This window comes from Drosophila pseudoobscura, chromosome 2, assembly GCF_009870125.1.
Source record: "Drosophila pseudoobscura strain MV-25-SWS-2005 chromosome 2, UCI_Dpse_MV25, whole genome shotgun sequence".
Taxonomy (NCBI): domain Eukaryota; kingdom Metazoa; phylum Arthropoda; class Insecta; order Diptera; family Drosophilidae; genus Drosophila; species Drosophila pseudoobscura.
This window is the reverse complement of record NC_046679.1, coordinates 22,757,946-22,778,622: the sequence shown is the minus strand read 5'-3', so window position 1 is coordinate 22,778,622 and position 20,677 is coordinate 22,757,946. Positions and strand designations below refer to the sequence as shown.

At 44.0% G+C, this 20,677-nt stretch overlaps 4 protein-coding genes across 4 annotated transcripts; 1 reads left to right on the top strand and 3 right to left on the bottom strand.

The window, feature by feature from the left end:
* Positions 1-12,651: 12,651 nt before the first annotated feature.
* On the bottom strand, positions 12,652-14,533 carry LOC6897633 (4-coumarate--CoA ligase 1-like). The gene is made up of 3 exons (XM_002137740.3): positions 14,343-14,533; positions 13,773-14,290; positions 12,652-13,705 (listed from the first exon to the last, which is right to left on the bottom strand). Exons 1-3 carry the CDS (start codon positions 14,484-14,486, stop codon positions 12,721-12,723), a joined length of 1,647 nt encoding a protein of 548 aa, XP_002137776.2. The 5' UTR covers positions 14,487-14,533; the 3' UTR covers positions 12,652-12,720.
* Positions 14,534-14,846: 313 nt separating this feature from the next.
* LOC6897632 (luciferin 4-monooxygenase-like) lies at positions 14,847-16,702 on the top strand. Its single transcript, XM_002137739.3, has 3 exons — positions 14,847-15,030; positions 15,083-15,600; positions 15,687-16,702. Exons 1-3 carry the CDS (start codon positions 14,875-14,877, stop codon positions 16,663-16,665), a joined length of 1,653 nt encoding a protein of 550 aa, XP_002137775.2. The 5' UTR covers positions 14,847-14,874; the 3' UTR covers positions 16,666-16,702.
* A 124-nt stretch (positions 16,703-16,826) lies between these two features.
* Positions 16,827-18,376, bottom strand: LOC6897631 (microspherule protein 1-like). The gene is made up of 2 exons (XM_002137738.3): positions 18,248-18,376; positions 16,827-18,180 (listed from the first exon to the last, which is right to left on the bottom strand). Exon 2 carries the CDS (start codon positions 18,149-18,151, stop codon positions 16,985-16,987), a length of 1,167 nt encoding a protein of 388 aa, XP_002137774.2. The 5' UTR covers positions 18,152-18,180; positions 18,248-18,376; the 3' UTR covers positions 16,827-16,984.
* Positions 18,315-20,316, bottom strand: LOC6897630 (luciferin 4-monooxygenase-like). Its single transcript, XM_002137737.3, has 3 exons — positions 20,129-20,316; positions 19,559-20,076; positions 18,315-19,505 (listed from the first exon to the last, which is right to left on the bottom strand). The coding sequence occupies exons 1-3, from the start codon at positions 20,270-20,272 to the stop codon at positions 18,551-18,553; spliced, it is 1,617 nt and encodes a 538-aa protein (XP_002137773.2). The 5' UTR covers positions 20,273-20,316; the 3' UTR covers positions 18,315-18,550.
* Positions 20,317-20,677: the final 361 nt, after the last annotated feature.

Here is a 20,677-nt window from a genome sequence, read left to right as displayed (position 1 = left end):
AAGAGAGAGCGGTAGTGAGGCGAGGGACAGAGAGAAAAAATGATTGCCTACATCGGTGTCATAAATTAAAATCTAACAAAATAAATCAATAAAGATTAAATCTTACGTGCGGCACACACACACAGCCACTCAGAGGGGGCATGCTTGGAAGTACTCGTTGATCGGATGGAGGAGGCATAATCCAGCTTGCTTTGTCTGCCTCTGCCTCTGCCTCTGCCTCTGCTCCGCCCCTATACGTATCTGTATCTACGGCCCGGCCTTCTCCTCTATTTTGTATCTGTAACTAACAAAACGTGTGTCTGCATATGAAAGCGCCGCCATGTCGCTGTATCTGCTGTATCTGCTGTATCTGTGTGCGCTCGTATCTGTTTGCTGGTGCCGTGTCTCTGTCAGCCCCTCGGAAACTACTTAAGTATTTAGGTCTTTGCGCTGTCGCTTCGCATTTTGAATGCTGAATAGGTATTTAAATTTCATACAAATTCTATGAGCGCAATGTCTGGGGGAAGGAAGACTTCTGGGGAGGAGGCCCGTACAAAATGAAAAGCAGTTCAGCAATGCAAAAGGCCCGCTCAATTCATTCAGACAGAAAGAAGCTTAAAGTCGGGTTGAGTCCCAGTCACAGCCACAGTCCCCTCCTCGACTGAGCATCCGCCGGCTGGTTTTTTAGGCAGACAATCAGATACAGCCACCTATACATACAATATGTGTATACTCCTATATATTGATAAAGACTGCATGCGCTTTAATAATACGCAAAATAATACTAACAATAAAAAAGCTGCCACTACAACAAAAACAATGGGAAACAATCAACTCGAGGCCACACAATGGAGGCTTTTTTTTTTCTTTTAGAACAAAAAAGAGGAAAGAATCATATACATATATTCTTTTCTTTTCAGGGATAGGCATAGGAGAGGTCCGACCATTGTTGGCTCTCGTCGGGCATGACATAACTCAGCTTTCGACACGGATAATCCTCGGCGGCGTGTAAGCCTAAACTTGTTCAAGATTCTCTATCAATATCAATGGGTGGTCCCCACTGTGGGATGAATGAATGGCCACGAGAGGATAAAGCACTCGAAAGGGGGTCAGTGGAGGTTCTTAGATCAATATGAGTGTTTTTTCATATGAAATACGGAAAAGCTAACAATGTTTTGTTTGATTTTGAGGGGAGCATGATGAAATACTGATGGTCATGGTTAGGTAAACTTCTCTAAATTATTCAGAATAAATGTCTATAAAATTATTCATTATTAAATATTCTAATTGTAGTCGCCACACAGCCCTAAAGAAGGGATAATTTGGCTCGAAAATAATAGCCTGATATCTCATCAGAAGTTATCAAAACTTGAAAGAGCGGGCAGAATATTGATTTCAGAGTTTATTTTCAAAAGATTAAATTCTGTAAACTCATTAAGAAGGGTTTCGGGGTCTCACTCTCTGATTGATTACGGTCCCCGGAATATTGTTGTTTCCCCGCATAAAAGAGCCACAGATAGCATTCAAAGGCGTTTCTATGCGCTCACACACCCACGAGTTCTGGTATCTGTATCTGGCCACCGCTTTTGTTGCTGCCCCATACCCCATTTCCCCACAATCGAAAGCAGTCCTGCGAGGTTCTTCGCTCAGTCATCATCGTGACCAGCACACAGAACACAGAGCACAGAACACAGAGCACAGCACGGGCGTCACTCAGCCACGACTGAGCAGATAAACGAAAATTGGGCCCCAGCGAACACTTATTATTAATAAGTGCACATTAATGTTTGCTTGATTAAGCGCTCAATCAAATGAAATTCTATACGCATGACGGCCCGAACAAAAAAACAAATAAAACCCAACGAGAAATACGTAGAAAAGCAGAGAGCCAATGAACAAAGAGCCGGAATATGCCTGTTCCGATCGCAATCCTTTTTTGATTCTACAATACTTTCTGAAGCTCTTTTTCGAGGGGAATGCTTATCTATAAAATATCCGATCCATACTTACTTTAGGGCCTGGAACATATCTGATACCATCCATAAAGTTTTACAATCGCAATCTTTCCATATTTCCACACCAATTTAGGGGCCTCATTTTAGCGGCGAACAAGTAAACATAATTTATAGTATTCCTTTGGGTTCTGGTTCTGGTTCTGTTCAACATGTGATACCATTCCCATTCCATCGGATCTGCAGGGGTGCCTGTTTTTGGTTGGGTTCGGAGTCGGGGTCGGGGTCGGGGTCGGGTTCTGTTTCTTCTTTTTCTCGCCCATCAATCATAATAATATTGCACTGCAGACACTCACACATCAAAGGGAGCAATCTCGGTCTGCGTTTTATTTTCGGCACTTGAGCAACCGTATTCGTATCTGTATCTGTATCTGTATCTGTATCTGTAGCATCCGTATCTGTATCTTTACGCTGTTGCCATTGCCATTTCTGTAGCTGTATCTCTACCAGCGCGCTGGTACTGATGGTGTTGCTGCTGTGTTTCTATCTGCATCTGTCGTTTGCTGTGTGCAATCTCTTGGGTGTGCGGAAGTGCCCTGGCGGCGACGTCGACGATGACGACGAGGAGTGCACCTTGCACACGCCTCTGCCCTTTCCCCCTGCAGTTTCCCTGCAGTGTGCTCTCCTCACTTTAATTGTTTGCACAGCAGCCGCTTCGGAGTGGCTCGGAGGTTTTTATCTGGCCCGACATTTACCGTTCTGCCGTTGCCGCTGCCCCTTCCATTGTTGTTTGTTGGCCGAAAAGGACTCGGGGAATCGTGTGAATTTCTTAGGATTCTCTGCAGCTCTCTACAGCTCTCTACAGCCTTCCCGTTTATTTGCAATTTTTTGCATTCAAGTGAGATTCATGCCCCTCAAGCCCAGGCATCACAGGATGTTTGCACCTTTCACAGTTGGGATGGATGGGATGTATCTTTGTCTGAGGCACATACATACATATCAGTATCTGGGTATCTGGTTCTGCTTAATGACAGGTTGACAGTCCCCTGGCATCATTAATGCGCCATACGAAAGCAATTTAATGTATGTAAGTACGAGTATATACAATATTGTGTGTACGAGTATAGCATCCGAACCACCCTTAATGGAAGCGCGGGGAAACCCTTTAGAAAATTGCTTGCGGAAAGTCAAAGACGGGGCGTCGTCGTCGTCGTCGCTGTCGTCGTCCCTCAAAATGTTAATGCAAATATTAAAACACAAAAGTATCTCAAGTATTAAGCATTTCACGACTTGAACGAGTTGAATTTTAATGCGGCCTTCTCTCCGCCAGCTTTTCAAGAGCCATCTCCTTCTCGGCCTCAAGTGCCTCAGGAATATCGGATTTGGAAGCAGCAGCAGAAGCAGAATGGAAATTGCCGAACAACAAGTAATATAAAAAGCAATTGCTATAAATCAAATAAATCATGGGAAGGCTCTCCAAAGACGACTGAAAGAGTATTTGCACATGCTGAGAATGATTTCGAGACTACTTAAGATCAGAGAACGAATCCCAGACCTCAGACCCCCAGACCCCAGGCCCGACTGCCAGTCCCATTCTGATATCAGCTCCGAGATTACTTCACATGGCTGTACAGTGTACACTCGTAAACCAGTTCAAGAACAAACATGGAATACATTTCACTTGCAAGTGAATGCAGCACACCGGATCACATAAATTCAGAGATCACATTAATATAATTAAATCGAATATTGCGCCATTCAAATGGAGGGATTAACAAACATGTTTCGTTCATATTTATCTCCCCGACTTGGCCAATCAGATTTATGGCCCACAACTGCGACACCTGCATACTAATTTGTTTGATTATTTACACACACATACACACATTCATAAGTACTCCAAGTACTCCTCCCGATTTGCATTTACAAATTGTCGTAAAGCGCTGCCAAGTAATTATTGAAATGCTAATTTTTGACTTACTCAAATGATTGCGGTAATTAATGAAGATTTCAATTCAAAGAAATTAAAATATATAGTGGGTTTTCTTGTAACAAAATATTCTGTTTCAAGATATACAATAACGGCTATGATTTATATATGTCTCATGTTGTATTTGGTGGTTAAATTATATTGTTTTTGTTGTCCTTACAACCAGAGAAATATGCCATGAGTTTGTAATATTTTCACTTAGATTTAAATATTTCCAAGAGTGGAAATATTAAAATTTCAATATTTTTTCAATTACATTTTGACATTAATATACAAATAATTTATTTAACCATATTTCATAATTAAAATAAATATATTTCATAGTTCAATTAAATACATTTTCTACCAATTTAATATAATATGCTTATATATTAAAGTGGTTTAATTTCAATTTAAATTGAATCAGGATCGTAGTTAAGAGACTTTTGAATACATTTACATCTAAATCAAAGTAAATTATTTTTTAATTGTAATTTAAATAAGGGTGTGCGATGCCCTTCGACGTTATGATTCCTGAACAAAGTGTTTCCAAATATTATTTCAGTAACATCTGCCACAATTTTTACAGTGATCAATCGGCTTCAAAGATAACTAATCTGACTATAACTGCACAGAGGGATTAGGCCAAGGCCTATCATAAGACTATCATAGGAAGACTGCGTTCTAAAGATATTTACTTTATGAATTTACTTGATTTTCGCTGCCTGTTGTATGACCCAAATATGCTTCATTCGAAGGGTTTTTTTGTTGTTATTGAAATGCCACTCTTAACCAAAAATACTTGTCATCTCAGAAAAACCTGGGCACTGGAACCTCCCCTCAATATCCATATAAACACTTATTCCCAAACCATAAATTAAAATAATTTTTGTATGCATAATTTCCATTCGCTATAATTCCATTTAAAATTTTCTCAGGCGCTTTCAAAAGATGAAAATCGATTCAATTTGAATATTCAAATGCAAAGTAGGTGATTGTGAGTGGCAGTGGCAGGCCTTCCACATAGCCATGAATGAAAGTAATTGTTGAAATTTCACAGAAATATCTACGATACTCGGAAACGTCGCTTCCATTTATTGCAATGTAGGAGTAGTACAAAGAAATGCAAATTCCGCTTTATGTTATACAATTTAATAGGTAAAAAAGAAGGCACAAGTTCTGCATTTAATGAATTATCCAGAAAATGCAAATGCCAAAATGGACCTGGGGAGATGACTGGCGAGGATTTGGCTGAGCCAGAACCCTGGATGGAGGCTGCTGCCTGCAATTGTTGTTTTTTGTTTACTTAAGCGCTTGTCTCCGTCTCCGTCCCCGTCTCCTGCCTCTTTTGTGTGCCCTTTTCAATGTGGCACGTTCAGGTCTCTGTGTCTCTGTCTCCTGGCCCTGGGTCTGGGACAGTGACTGGGCCTGGTTTCGGTCCGGTTCGTTCCCCTAGCCTGCCCTGCCTAGACCTGGACCTGGGACTTGAGACCGTCGAGAGGCAGCGCAGCGCACTTAATCATATTCGATACAGATAAGCTTCAGTGCCGGTACGTGCATAGAATTTAAGCATACATAATAATCATCGACAGGGGAAGTGGGGAAGCAAAAACAGACTCTCAACAGAACAGAACAGAACAGAACAGAACAGAACAGAACTGACGTACAATAACTAAAAATACGAAGCGTGTAGCTGGAAAAGGCATTATCATAAAGCAAATATACAGAACAGATAGATATATACTCGTACTCGTAGAGAGCGAGATGAAACAGGGACAATTTGTGCGACTTGGGGATCAGAAACCCCGACCCAGACCGAACCATTTATAATTTCATACTATTATTATTCTTTACGTCTTTTGCGCCAAAGAAATTGCAGATACAAAAGGCCAGTCCCCCGTTCCCCGGTCCCAGTTCCCAGTTTCCCCCCTCTTTTAGCCAGTTGCCGAACAGCTTTTAAGTTCAAATTATGTTCCCGTATACCGTTGCCATAGAGTGCGGTGCGGTTAAAAATTTGAACTTGGATGCCTCTGACTCTGGCTCTGGCTCTGGCTCTGACGCTCAAGCCCCGCCCGACCCCCCTTTGCGGTTTCGAGGTTCGCTTCGCTTCAGCCCGGTCCAGGCCCAGCCCAATCCGCAATCCGCAAAACCGCAGTCGAAAAGTATCTTTGTATCTGCGAGATTTGCGCCATTTGATCTTTGGCTGGCGGCATGGCTCTTTTTTTGCTGTGCGCAATTTTTTATTTTCGATATTTCTTATTTTTTATGTGCTGCTGCTGTCGCTGCTCTTTTGTCTCGGGTTTCCAGCATATGCTTCTGCCACTGTGGCCACTGTGGAACGTGAACCGAGCTGCAGATGGCCAAGAAGTCCAATCATCAGTCAGTGGCTGCAGCTGAGAACCAGATACCTGACAGGGATATACCTACATATGTATGTACTATGTATATGTATGCAGGAGAGCGACAAAGTATGGGAATTAAGTAGCAGGGACTCCAAGACTACAATTAATTCTGCGAGAAATCAATTAACAGAACGTTAAGATTGCCAAGTGAATTGCCACTATTCCTCCGCTGCGCAACACTGGAGGGTGTGGCAATGAAAGAAAGAGTTCCTAAGAAACTTGCTGATTGTTCGCCATGATTGATCGGGAAATTGTGGGCTCCACACAAACAGCTGGAGCATCATTCGTGGGCTGATATTAATACAGAATTATTCGATAAAATAAATGTATAAATTCTGGGAATAGGTTTTAAAGCAGATTTGTACCCTTTGATCTGGTTTTGTTTTGATTTACTCAGTGTTACGGGGGATGAATGGAAATGAATAGAAACAGTTGCCATTGGTCTTCACTTAACAACATCTGTGTCCGAGTATAGAAGATTGTAATTTAGGAAACTCCGATAATTATTTTGAAAGAAAAGTTATCCGATGCTTGCGTAAATCATCGAATTTCAATTAATTTTTTTTCGTGGTCCATCCAAAATAAATGAGATTCCCGAGCCTGTTTTCCAGCTCAGCCAACTGAAAACGAGAGATCTGGCCGCACTTCAAAAGGGAATGGAATTAATTATAAATCGCCAGGGCAACAAAATTGCCATAATATTCCAAACAAAATGTCGCTGACCTTCCCTGCTGGCCAACAAAACCAACTGAAATCTAATTAACATGAACTATTTATATTACCAATGGAAATGCGAGACATCCTCTCGGAGAGACAGACTCTGATTCCAGTGAGACAAGGATTTGGAGAAGTGGAATTCCCTGTTTCGCAGCATAAATCAACAGAACAGTAATCCGAGGCATCAAAATTATTAAAAATAAAATCAATGAAATGCGAAATATCAAAAGCGGAATGTAAATATCACCAGGGCCCAGGGGGTCCTTCGAAAGCCTCACTGAAGAGGGTGACACTCGTAGAACGGTTCAGGGCGGGGCGGGGCGGGGCAGGGCAGGGCAGGGCAGGGCAGGGTGTTTGGCAATCGCTTAATTGGCATTAAGCACGTTAAGATGGGCAGGGGATTGTGACTGCGAGTGGGCCTGGGATTCCCCCTATTTTTGGGGTGGCAAATGCCTGTCAGGGCCAGCGAAGCGTTGCCAGTTGTAATTAGGACAACGGGAAACGGAAAACGGGCAACGTGCAACGGACCATAGGACACTGGGAGATGACGATTTAAAGCCTTAGTGCCTGAGTCAGCCGGTTATATTCTTTGGTCCTGCCACCACGTCCTGGCTATTTATTTAGGCACGTTATGCGCCGCTTCCCCTTCCCAGTCTCTTGCCCAAGCCATGCCTTGAGCGGTGCTCTGTGCGGCAGCAAAGCCTTTAATGCTCTGGGTAAACAACGAAGCGATTTACGCACACGGATGCTGGGGCAGGAAACTAGGAAGACCCTAGTACAGCCCGGGTACACTGCTGGTACGGTTCCTGTCACGTTGCATGCCACCAGAGTGGCTTGGACAGATCCTCCTCCTGTCGCTTCTGCTGCTGCTGCTTCTGTTGTTATTATTGCAATTATTATAATTGCGCACACAGAAATCGACAGTTAGACAGGGGAAAAGTTCCATGTCCTCGTGCTCGCCCTCGTCCTCGTCAGGGTCCTGCCCACACATAAATTGCACACAAAAAATATATAAAAACTAATTCACTTCTTGTGCTTCAGATTGCTCGCTCGTTTCCTGTCCTGTCGTCAGCAGATTTGCATAACTTTTTCCAATTTCAAAGCTCAAGCTGTGGCCAAGGCATATGTATATACGTAAATAAGGCACACTCCCTGTGCTCCCTGTACTCCCTGCACTCCCTGTATTCCCAGACCATCTCCGGTTACAGGCGTCGTCATCGTGGCGCTGACGTTGCCAGGCTGCTTCTTATTTACGTCAATTGCTTGCGCATTCGCTGAAGCCAACAAAACCAGGGGATAGCTGGAGGACTGTATGGACTAGAGGAGTACCAGAGGAAGACTAGCGAACGACCAGAGCAGGGCCAGAGGAAAGCCATTGGAGGACCAGTGGCAAGCCAGTGAATAGCCAGAGAAGGAGACGCCACCAGAGGGACGGGTATCCCCCACTTTGCTGCGAGCGTTTTCCCCTTGCGTGGGCATTAGGTGTCAATTTTCAGCGTGGAAGTGAAATGCTTGAAAATCGCTGAAATTTGCCTGGCTGCCAATCTACATGGGAGTGGGGTGCGGTGCGCTGCGGTGCGGTGCGGTGGGGTGGGGTGGGGTGTTGAGATATGGGAAATGTGGCAGAGAAACCACTGAATTTTCGCTTGAGGTCCACTTGGATTACCCATTTGATGGTAACACTTGGAGCAAGGTTACCGCCACGATGGGTTATTACACGTGGAAATGGAAATGGCAACTAGAATGCCATCTGAAGGAAAGTTGAAGTATTTGATATGCTCTCTAAGTAATTGTATGGAAAATACTCTGCTTGGAGCCTGATTCTCTGCAATGGAGCTTGATTCATCTTAGAAGAACGTCATCTTTAATTCGAATGTTACACAATTTCAAAGATATGGTACTACATAAATAACGAGGGGGAACGTTGTGAGTTGCTGCGGACACCGCAACTCTACATTTATACCCGATACTTAGTCAGTATGGCTCTTCTCCGGCAGACGCCGCTAATATTAAACGGCACGACAAAGACAAAGTCCCTCCGCCTCCTGTGGGGCGAAATTTTGAAATGTATGTGTAATAGTGACATATTACAGAAGTCTGGATACAAAATGTCGTTGCTCTAGCTCTTATAATCTTTGAGCCCTAGGCGCTTATAGGGACGGACAGACAGACGGGGTTCAATCGACTCGGCTATTGATGCTGATCAAGAATATATATACTTTATCCCTCTGGACGTTACACACCTCCATTTTCACCACAAATATAATATATGTATGTACGCCTACACTCATTTTAAGTATCTTGATTTTTATTGAATAATTATTATTTTTGATTTTTTTTGAATAATTGTTATTATAACTGTTATTCTTGATTTTTATTGAATAATTGTTATTATAACTGTTATTCTTGATTTTTTTGAATAATTGTTATTATAATTGTTATTTTTGATTTTTATTTAATAATTGTTATTATAACTGTTATTCTTGATTTTTTTGAATAATTGTTATTATAATTGTTATTCTTGATTTTTATTGAATAATTGTTATTATAACTGTTATTCTTGATTTTTTTGAATAATTGTTATTATAATTGTTATTCTTGATTTTTTTTGAATAATTGTTATTATTGATTTTTATTGAATAATTGTTATTATAACTGTTATTCTTGATTTTTATTTAATAATTGTTATTATAACTGTTATTCTTGATTTTTACTGAATAATCGTTATTATAATTGTTATTCTTGATTTTTATTGAATAATCGTTATTATAATTGTTATTCTTGATTTTTATTGAATAATCGTTATTATAATTGTTATTCTTGATTTTTATTGAATAATCGTTATTATAATTGTTATTATAATTGTTATTCTTGATTTTTATTGAATAATTGTTATTATAACTGTTATTCTTGATTTTTTTGAATAATTGTTATTATAATTGTTATTATAATTGTTATTCTTGATTTTTATTGAATAATTGTTATTATAATTGTTATTTTTGATTTTTTTTAATAATTGTTATTATAATTGTGCGTGCGAGAGAGACAGAAAATCAGTCTGTGCGTGACGTCGGGCGCTGCGTAGCCACTGCAAATTGATTTGTTTCCTTTGGCTATAAAAATGATCCGATCTGATCCAGATTCAGCAACCTGATAGATATGGTCATTATTTATGATTCTGCGTTTTTAGTTTTCTCGAATGTGCAATATTGTGGATGCAACAGATTTTCGTCCTTTGTGGGGGCGGAAGGGGGTGGGGCGAAATTTTGAGATATACGTTTTATAGTGAGATCTAATCCTGTTACGGACACTAAATTTGGTTACTCTAGCCTTAATACTCTCTGAGATTTGTGAATATCCCCAGATTTGAATCCTTTGCGGGGGCGGAAGAGGGTGTGGCGAAATTTTGAAACAAACTCGTCTCGGTCTGATATATTAGGAGTGTGGATACCAAATTTGGTTGCTCTAGCTTTTATAGTCTCTGAGATCTAGGCGCTAATGTTTTACTCTAAGCAAAGCCGCCTATGCTACGTGTGTGTTAGAGAGAGACAGGGCGAGAAAAAATGAAATTGTTTTCTTGATGCTGGCTATAATAATAATACGATCCAATTCAGATTCTGCAGTCTAAAAGATATGGTCATTCTCTACGATTCTGCGTTTTTGGTTTTATCGTATCTTTAAAAATGTGGATGCCACAGATTTTCGTCCTTTGTGGGGGCGGAAGTGGGCGGGGCGAAGTTTTGAAATATTTTTGTAGCAGTGACATATCACAGATGTCTGGATCCAAAACATCGTTGCTCTAGCTCTTATAGTCTTTGAGCATTAGGCGCTGAAGAGGACGGACGGACGGACAGACGGACGGACGGACAGACGGACAGACGGACGGACGGACAGACAGACATGGCTCAATCGACTCGGCTATTGATGCTGATCAAGAATATATATACTTTATGGGGTCGGAAACGATTCCTTCTGGACGTTACACACATCCACTTTTACCACAAATCTAATATACCCCAATACTCATTTTGAGTATCGGGTATAAAAACATCCTGAACCCCAAATTGTCTTGGTTTCTGAAAGATAAAAGGGCTTCGGAGAATCGTTACTTCCAAACCATTGTACACACATACATTTAATGGCTTCTGGGCATTGGCCAAACCTCTAGCCAGAAGTATAATACCATTTGATGAAGTATTATTTGAAATTCAGGCGTCATTATGCCTCATTCTTCAGCAACTTCAGCAACTCCGCTGAGGGATCATCCCTCGAAGAAGAGAACGCCTATGCCCTCCATTCGTGACCAATCAATAGTTCAATTCCAGTCATGAAAGAACGAGGCAAAAGAAAGGAAAACTTCATCAGGCAAGTCATAAAATTTAATTAGAAAAGCATTTCTCCAGCGAGCGACTCAAAGTTGGAATACAAATACAAAAATCTCCTTTATTGTTTTATGGCTGAGCAGAAAGGAAATAAAATAAGGCGACCGATGGACGGGGGGCATAGGCAGGGGCAGTGGCAGGACTCTCGCGTTCCCCTTCTTCCAGGGATAGACAAGAGCAAAGCCGAGAGCCAAGAGCCGAGAGCCATGGTCCTTCGTCTAGGGAACAATTTCAGACGAGTCAGGAGTAGCAGCAGGTGCGAATGAACAGGACTCTCCTCCGATGTGCTCCGGGGGGCGATGTCTTGGTGCGAGAAAATCAATCGTGCAGCAAAATCAAAGGAAATATACATGCACACAAACCCATATACCCGTAAAAAATATATGTACGAGTATATGTATATGTATGTAAGTAGGTATATAAAGTTTTATATATTTTCCTTTCTTCTTCTTAAGGTTTTTTCTTCGTTTTTTTTTTATTTCACAGCAAATTTCGCGCGACGCGTTGAAATGTGGGCGTGACATCGCTCCCCCGCCGAAAACGCGTTTATCAAAGTCAGTTCCCGAGGGTTGCTCACCCACGGGGAAAGCAGGGCCGTTAGTCTGCGGCTCCTGCTGCCGTCATTCCCATCCCATACCCATCCCATTCGCGTCTAATGTGATACGCATCAATTTATGAAATTTGAAATATTATGACTGATTTTCGAGCATCTGAAATGCTCATGTGGGTTCGTTCTTGTCCTCGTCCCCGATCTCCCCGTGTCAGGCCTAATCCGGCTAACAGGTCACAGACCAGCCACAGCAGAGGGTTCTTTGTGAGACAGAGATAGAGATAGAGACAGTGAGACAGACAAACGGCCACAGCTTAGGTGAAAAATACTCGCTGTGCATCCTCGTACGGGGATATCATATAACTCCGCCCGGAGCCCGCTCGGCCGACGACGGATTATGGACTATACGACAGGACGGCTGTCGACCGGGTAAATTGGAGGAGTAACAACAACGAGGCGCTATAACAAAGGCAATGAAATGAAGCGAGATTTCTATTTTTATGACGACACCCAACACAAAGGCAGGCGATTTAAAGTGAAGGTCTCTTCGACCGACTGACAGCTCGGGGGGTTTCATCAGGGTTGATTGCTTTCAGCCGTCTTAAATGCAGGGGTCAGGCCAACAGACCAGCCCAAACGATGGCACCAAACAAATAACATTAAATGCTAATATAACCTTGGGATCAGGTTATAGGGAATATAGGGAACTCTTTGTGTATTTCTGTTATTTCCATGGATGCATGAATTTTCCATTATCATCCGTTGTAATTCATTTGAACCAAGAGTCCTGAGTCCTGTTTCTGTTTGTGACCTCTAGAAAGTGCGCTTTTGTGGCGACTCGGTGGGTTTTTCCGTTCGGACTTCGTACCAGATCCTCCACAATGATGGCTCCTGCGTTCAGCTGCTTGTACTTGGCCCCAATACGTTCCTTGACAAACTTCACAACATCTTGAGCTGAGAGTTGGGTGCCAGGCTTCTTTACCACAGAGGCAGCGGCCTCGTCGCCATTCACTTCATCCCACACACCGAAGACACAGACCTCGACTACGTCAGGGATCTGAGAGATCACTCTCTCTATTTCGCTTGGATAATACATGATGCCCTGATACTTGAGCATATCCTTTTTGCGGTCCACGAGGTATAGAAAGCCGTCTGGGTCCATGTAGCCCATATCACCGGTGTGTAGCCAGCTCTGAGAGTCGACCATTATGCGCGTCTCCTCTGGATTCCCGTAATAGCCCGACCAATGCTGACCACTATAAAAACAGACTTCACCGACTGCACTGGGACCCAGGGCCTCGCCCTTTTCATTGATTATCTTGACTCTGATTCCTTTCACCGGGCGGCCCACGGAGTTGGGTTTTTCGTCAAAGTGAAGGTTCAAGCAACCCAAGCTGTTCATCTCCGTTAAGTTATAGCTAAAGACCAGACAGTCCGCCTGCTTAAGACGCCTGCGCATTCGATGCTGCATCTCCACGGAGCAGGCAGTGCCTCCGTAAACGTAATGCCGGATGCTCGACAGATCAGACGCGTCGAACTCTGGACAGCTCACCAGCATGGCCATTTGGGAAGGGCTCTGAACCAGGAATGTTATTTTGTACTCCTCGATGATACGACACAGGAAGGCAGGATCGTACTTGTTATCGGCAATAATGCTTGTGGTGCTGAACACTCCAGCGTTAATGCAAACGGAGAGTCCAGAGAACCAGTCCAGGGTGCTGTGCGAGTACTGAACCACATCGGTTGTCATGGGACTAATCAGAGAAGAAGAGAAATATACTGATATCAGTAAGAATGGATTACTAAACAAATTAAACTCACGTGCAGCTCCATAGAATCTGTTGGCTGTTAGTGAAAGTGACTGCCTTTGGAACGCCCGTGGTCCCCGAGGAGCAGAGAATGGCCAAGGTCTGGTCGGGGCCCTGCTCCAGACGTGCTGGCCGGAAGTTATCCTCAATGGGTGTGATCAGGATATCCTGAATCCGCAGGGAGCCCGAAGGGTGGTTTCGCATGGTTATGATTGTGGTGTCCAGCTTAATGTGCTCGGTGGCTGCCAGAACTCTCTCGTACTCATCCCCATCGCAGAAGATCAGAGAGGGTCTGGTAATGCTAAGCAGCTTCTCAATGGTGTCCTGCTCGTAGGAAATGTTCAGGGAGTGGAACGGCATTCCATTGAAAAAGCAGGCGTAGGCCACGGCCACCAGGTGCGTGGTGTTCCTGGCTATGATGCCCACAATATCACATTGCTTTAGGCCAAGTCCTCGCATATGGGTGGCCACACGCATCGCATTGAAACGCACCTCCTCCCGAGTCAGCACCGTCTTCTCAGTGGCTGAGATCTGGAAGGTTAGTTTAGTTAATAGTGGGATTCGATTCGTCGTAACAGCATACCTGTGCAATGAGCTTCGGATGCCTTTCCAATTCTCGGAAGATGATCTCCCCAATGGAAAGGTGCGGTGCGAAATAATTAGATCTTTCTCCACCACTCCAGACCTTGAGCTTTGGATCGTATTTGGATTCTGGTTTATGCGGCATTCTGCTAACTACCAGTTTTTGTACTTTTTATTAACTGTTGGCGATTTGTGGCTGCCGGTCCCCTCTTATAGAAACGAGAAGAAAACTTTGGGACAGACAAACGATAGGTTTTCAGATATATCACGTAATAAATTGAATAGTGGTTGCAAACATTACTATATCCTGGGACATAAAACATTATTGCCCTGCCCTACACGTGTGCCCTCAACGTGGGAGAATGTTATACATTTTGAATTCCATTTGAATTCCACGTTTGAAGGTTTGCAAAAACGTACCGGTTAAAACACGCCCCCCACAACGATCGTCAGTTCGGCTGTCTGTTCGTTTATTCTATAAAAGGAACCTCAGGCACGATACGGAAGCAGTTTTGGAACTATACCAATAACTGATGGATCGCAGCATGCCGTACGGCCCGGAAATCACCTACGATGATACGCTCAAGGTGTGGAGTGGGGGCGAAAGAGCGAACTATTTCGCTCCGCACCTTTCCATTGGGGAGATCATCTTCCGAGAGATGGAAAGGCATCCAAAGCTCATTGCACAGGTATGCTGTTACTAGGAATAGAATCCCACTATTAACTAAACTAACCTTCCAGATCTCAGCCACTGAGAAGACGGTGATGACTCGGGAGGAGGTGCGTTTCAATGCGATGCGTGTGGCCACCTATATGCGAGGACTTGGCCTAAAGCAATGTGATATTGTGGGCCTTATAGCCAGGAACACGACGCACCTGGTGGCTGTGGCCTACGCCTGCTTTTTCAATGGAATGCCCTTCCACTCCCTGAACATCTCCTACGAGCAGGACACCATTGAGAAGCTGCTTAGCATTACCAGACCCCGTCTGATATTCTGCGACGGGGATGAGTACGAGAGAGTTCTGGCAGCCACCGAGCACATCAAGCTGGACATCTCAATCATAACCATGCGAAACCACCCTTCGGGGTCCCTGCGGATTCAGGATATCCTGACCACACCCATTGAGGATAACTTCCGGCCAGCATGTCTGGAGCAGGGCCCCGATCAGACCTTGGCCATTCTCTGCTCCTCGGGGACCACGGGCGTTCCAAAGGCAGTCACGATTACAAACAGTCAACAGGTTCTTTTGACCTTTTTGTAAGTAGACAAGAACAAGCATATGCAGATTTCAATTGAACTAGTACTATTCCAACTCATCTGTTATACATTGCATTGCATCACAGTCGTCTAACCTCCAATGATGTGCAATATACACACAGCACCCTAGATTGGATATCGGGTCTTATAATCATCATTAGCGCCGGGGTATTCAGCACAACCAGCATTATTGCCGACAATGTCTTCGATCCTGCTCTCCTGTGTCGTATGATCAAAGAATACAAGATAACATTCATCTTTCAATGTCCTTCACACATGGCCATGCTGGCCAACTGTCCGGAATTCGAAACATCTGATCTATCAAGCATTCGGTTCTACATTTATGGTGGATCCAACTGCTCCTTGAAGGTTCAGAATCGAATACGTAGTCGTCTTAGCCACGACTGCCTGCACTTCGCATACGCTGTAACAGAGCTGAACAGCGTGGGCTGTACTAATCTTCACTTTGACGAAAAACCCAACTCCGTGGGTCGCCCGATAAAAGGAATCAGTCTAAAGATAATCGATGAACAGGGCGAGGCCCTGGGACCAAACGAAACGGGTCAAGTCTGCTTTCTCAATGGTCAGAATTGGTCGGGTTATTACGGGAACCCAGAAGAGACTCTCATAATTCGGGACTCAGAGAAGTGGCTGCATACTGGAGATCTGGGCTATATGGACGAAGATGGCTTCCTATACATAATTGCTCGGCAAAAGGACATGCTAAAGTACCACAACATCATGTATTATCCCAACGAGATAGAGACAGTCATCTCCCAGATGCAGAATGTAGCCGAGGTCTGTGTCTTCGGGGTTTGGGATGCAGTCAATGGGGATGAGGCCGCAGCTTCTGTGGTGAAGCGGCACGGAACCAATCTGGTCGCCCAGGACGTTTTGGACTTTGTAAAGGAACATATTGATGCCCAGTATAAACAATTAAATGCTGGAGTCATCATTGTAGATGATCTGAAGCGCAGTGCCAATGGAAAAACTAATCGACGTGCGACCAAAGCTCACTTCCTGGAAATCACCAATAGGAGGGCGTTCGGAGGACAATCGATATAGAGATCAGGATTGTATTTTTACCACTACAAAGTGGTTTGTATCTTGAAGAGCAAATACAAGACCTGAGACTTTTAATCAATATGATAAACAAAATTCTTCAAGAAACTATCAAAATTGTCTACGATAGTTTTAAATTTAAATAATATTTGAATTTACATATATTTAATTTATGGAACATAGGTAGCGATAGTGCTTCCTCTTTATTTCTATCATCGGAAATTCTAGTAAAGTTAAGAGATATCGCAGAGAGATCCCCCACACCGCATTAACCAACAAATTTACTTGGCTCTGCCTCAGATCAGGTCCTGTATCGATTCTGTTACTTCAACGGCTCCGATGTCTTGGCGCACTGCGTGCGTACGGCATCGATGGCATTGGGGTTAATGATGAACGTAAAGGTAAGGCCGCATATCTCCACCAACATATTGTCGTCGAGTCGTGTCTTGTGACTCGTAAGCAGGGGTTCGCCCTGCACAAAGATGGTCCGCTTGCCCACATTGGCAATGAAGATGATGCCATCGTTGCGCAGCTTAATGGTGCCCTGCAGACGTGACACCTTCTCGGCCGGACCCTCCAGGGCCAGGTTCACATCCACCTTCCAATCGGAGCCTTCGTTACCGTCGCGCCCAAAGTTGATCTCCGGATGTTGCATCAGAAAGCGCACCCGATGGCCGCACAAACAGGCAATCGTATTGTTGTCCAGCTCTCGAGGACCACGACCACAGTCCACCAGGACGGACATACGAGTTATTTCGTTCTCCAACAACCGAATGGAGCGCCTATTGCGACGGCTCTGAAGCTCCAGCTCGGCGTCCAGGGCCTCGTCGATGGGCTCGTGGACATTGACATGAAAGGCCTCCGCCTCGGCCTCGGAGAAGCTCTGCAGATAGGACGCCTCCTCGCCCGGCGCAATCACCTGATCAGGCAGCAGCATATACTTGCGGAGCTCGCGCCAGTAAATTTGCAGATATTGGGCCGTTCGTTCACGCAAAAAGATGGCTGCATTCTGATCGATCAGCTCCTGAAACTTTGCCAGTGAGGGGGATTCCGAGCTCTTGATGCTCATGATTACTTCCTCCTCCTCGGGACTGAGTACCGTATTAGCCCTAACGGTGGCCACCGTCTCCGGGTGTAGATTCTCGATGGCCGACATCGCCGTCTGCGAATCCATGGGCGAGTAGAGCAGTGCCTTCCAACGCTGATGGACCTCCTTGAGCGAGAACATGCACGAGAATTTGCATACACGATGCACGATCTTAACATTGTTCACCCGATCCATGGCCGTCAACAGGGCCAGGTCATCAATGGGCTTCCAGCGGCCGACCATTTGGGCCCTTGGCTCTTCATCCTTGCGGAGCTTGCGACCCCCCTTGAGGGCGGCCGCATCAATCTTGGCTCGTCGAAGTTGCTGTATTGGACGGAGTTCCATCACGTTCCCATTGGGTACAAATTCCATATCCTCACGCTTAAACTTTGACAGCGACATTTTGCACAAAAAAAAGCTAAACCGTTTTCCTTGGAAAAAAATTAGAGAAAAAAATGTAAAAATGCAATAAACGATTCCGAAAAGTTCCATATTTACCTTCACTTTAGAGTTTGTCTGATGGGACACTATTCGGACCACTATTTCGTGTTTTTCTTCCAATTCGGTTTTCTGCTGACACACCAGCCTTTTTATTTCTGCAGAAAAGTTGTCTAATCATCCTATTCATCAATAAAATGAAGTTGTCAAATGTCAAAGTTGTCAAATCAGCTCATTAATCGATAAAATAGGTTTTAGTGTTGATTAATTATCAAATATATAAAGGATAAAGTGTTGGACTTGGTTCTTGGTATATTATTAAGTTTTTTTTTGTTTCTCCCTTCTCTCGATTAGGGATTTAAGCTACTTGATCTTCTGAACATTCAGAAAGTGATCCTTGTTGGCGCGTCGATTGGTTTTCCCATTTCCACTTCGCTTCAGATCATCTACAATGATGACTCCAGCATTTAATTGTTTATACTGGGCATCAATATGTTCCTTTACAAAGTCCAAAACGTCCTGGGCGACCAGATTGGTTCCGTGCCTCTTCACCACAGAGGCTGCAGCCTCATCGCCATTGACTGCATTCCAAATGCCAAATACACAGACCTCGGCAACGTTAGGCATCTGGGAGATAACTGTCTCTATCTCGTTGGGATAGTACATTATGTTATGGTACTTGAGCATGTCCTTTTTGCGATCATCTATAAACAAGAAGCCATCTTCATCAACGTAGCCCAAATCTCCGGTGTGAAACCACTTTTGAGAGTCGCGAATCATAAGCGTCTCCTCGGGATTGCCATAGTAGCCAGACCAATGCTGGCCATTGAAGAGACACACTTCACCCACTTTATTTGGACCCTGAGCCACACCCTCTTCATCGATTATCTTGATTTTGTTGCCAGCGACTGGACAACCTACTGAGTTGGGCTTTTCATCAAAGTGAAGGTTCAAGGTGCCCGTGCTATTCAGCTCTGTTATGGAATAGCTAAAGATCATATCTCCCTTGAGGCGGCTTCGGACACGATTCTGAACATCCAGGGAGCACCGGGAGCCACCAAAAATGTAATGCTTTATGCTCGACAGGTCAGCGTCTTCGAATTCCGGGCAGTTCGCCAGCATTGCCATGTGGGAAGGACATTGAAAGACCAACCCGATCTTGTATTCCTGGACCATACGACACATGAAGGCGGGATCAAAATCATTGTCAGCAATAACATTTGTAGTGCTGAAAACTCCAGCGTTGATTATGGAGGAAAGGCCCGAAAACCAATCCACGGTGCTGTGCGTGTACTGAACAACATCAGTGGTGACGAGGCTGCGAGAGGAGACAGTCAATGGTGAGCTAGTCAACCATTCCGATGGACTTACAAGCCGGGGAATATGCAATTGTGACTGTTGGTTGCAGTAACCGCCTTGGGAACGCCCGTGGTCCCCGAGGAGCAGAGAATGGCCAAGGTCTGGTCGGGGCCCTGCTCCAGACGTGCTGGCCGGAAGTTATCCTCAATGGGTGTGGTCAGGATATCCTGAATCCGCAGGGACCCCGAAGGGTGGTTTCGCATGGTTATGATTGTGGTGTCCAGCTTGATGTGCTCGGTGGCTGCCAGAACTCTCTCGTACTCATCCCCATCGCAGAAGATCAGACGGGGTCTGGTAATGCTAAGCAGCTTCTCAATGGTGTCCTGCTCGTAGGAGATGTTCAGGGAGTGGAACGGCATTCCATTGAAAAAGCAGGCGTAGGCCACGGCCACCAGGTGCGTGGTGTTCCTGGCTATGAGGCCCACAATATCACATTGCTTTAGGCCAAGTCCTCGCATATAGGTGGCCACACGCATCGCATTGAAACGCACCTCCTCCCGAGTCATCACTGTCCTCTCAGTGGCTGAGATCTGGAAGGTTAGTTTAGTTAATAGTGGGATTCGAATCCTCGTAACAGCATACCTGTGCAATGAGCTTCGGATGCCTTTCCAGCTCCCGGAAGATGATCTCCCCAATGGAAAGGTGAGGTGCGAAATAGTTCTCTCTTTCGCCTCCACTCCACACCTTGAGCATATCATCGTAGGTGATTTGCGGATCAAGCGGCATTGTCCAAGCTGTTAGCTTAAACGATGTGTTTCAACTGTTGGCAATTTGTGCTCGAAGTCCTTTTTATAGAACTAAAATACTGAGCGTGTTGAGATACTGTGTATATATTACAGTAGCGTAGTTACGTTCGGGCAGACAAATAAAGACAGACCTTTGCAATTACTGGTTGTATTTCATAAATATTTTGAACCTTCCAGGCGAGAGAACGTGTGGGAATTTTATTGTATAATATAATAATAAACATAATATATAATAATAATTGTCGAACTGATTGTTAAAATACATATGGGTTTGTCGACTGTTATTAAAAAAATCGTTGATTGTTTAATTGGTTTAATATAAAAACAAAGATTTTAAATTATTAAAAACAATTTGAAGTTGTGGCCGATGCATCTAACGAAAACA

Coding starts and splice junctions, on each gene's coding strand:
- LOC6897633 (XM_002137740.3), bottom strand. CDS start 14,486: ATGCCGCATAAACCAGAATCCAAATACGATCCAAAGCTCAAGGTCTGG. Junction 14,291..14,342: donor ATCCGAAGCTCATTGCACAG/GTATGCTGTTAC, acceptor CTAACCTTCCAG/ATCTCAGCCACTGAGAAGAC. Junction 13,706..13,772: donor CAGATTCTATGGAGCTGCAC/GTGAGTTTAATT, acceptor TTCTCTGATTAG/TCCCATGACAACCGATGTGG.
- LOC6897632 (XM_002137739.3), top strand. CDS start 14,875: ATGGATCGCAGCATGCCGTACGGCCCGGAAATCACCTACGATGATACG. Junction 15,031..15,082: donor ATCCAAAGCTCATTGCACAG/GTATGCTGTTAC, acceptor CTAACCTTCCAG/ATCTCAGCCACTGAGAAGAC. Junction 15,601..15,686: donor CAGGTTCTTTTGACCTTTTT/GTAAGTAGACAA, acceptor ATTGCATCACAG/TCGTCTAACCTCCAATGATG.
- LOC6897631 (XM_002137738.3), bottom strand. CDS start 18,151: ATGTCGCTGTCAAAGTTTAAGCGTGAGGATATGGAATTTGTACCCAAT.
- LOC6897630 (XM_002137737.3), bottom strand. CDS start 20,272: ATGCCGCTTGATCCGCAAATCACCTACGATGATATGCTCAAGGTGTGG. Junction 20,077..20,128: donor ATCCGAAGCTCATTGCACAG/GTATGCTGTTAC, acceptor CTAACCTTCCAG/ATCTCAGCCACTGAGAGGAC. Junction 19,506..19,558: donor AATTGCATATTCCCCGGCTT/GTAAGTCCATCG, acceptor CTCCTCTCGCAG/CCTCGTCACCACTGATGTTG.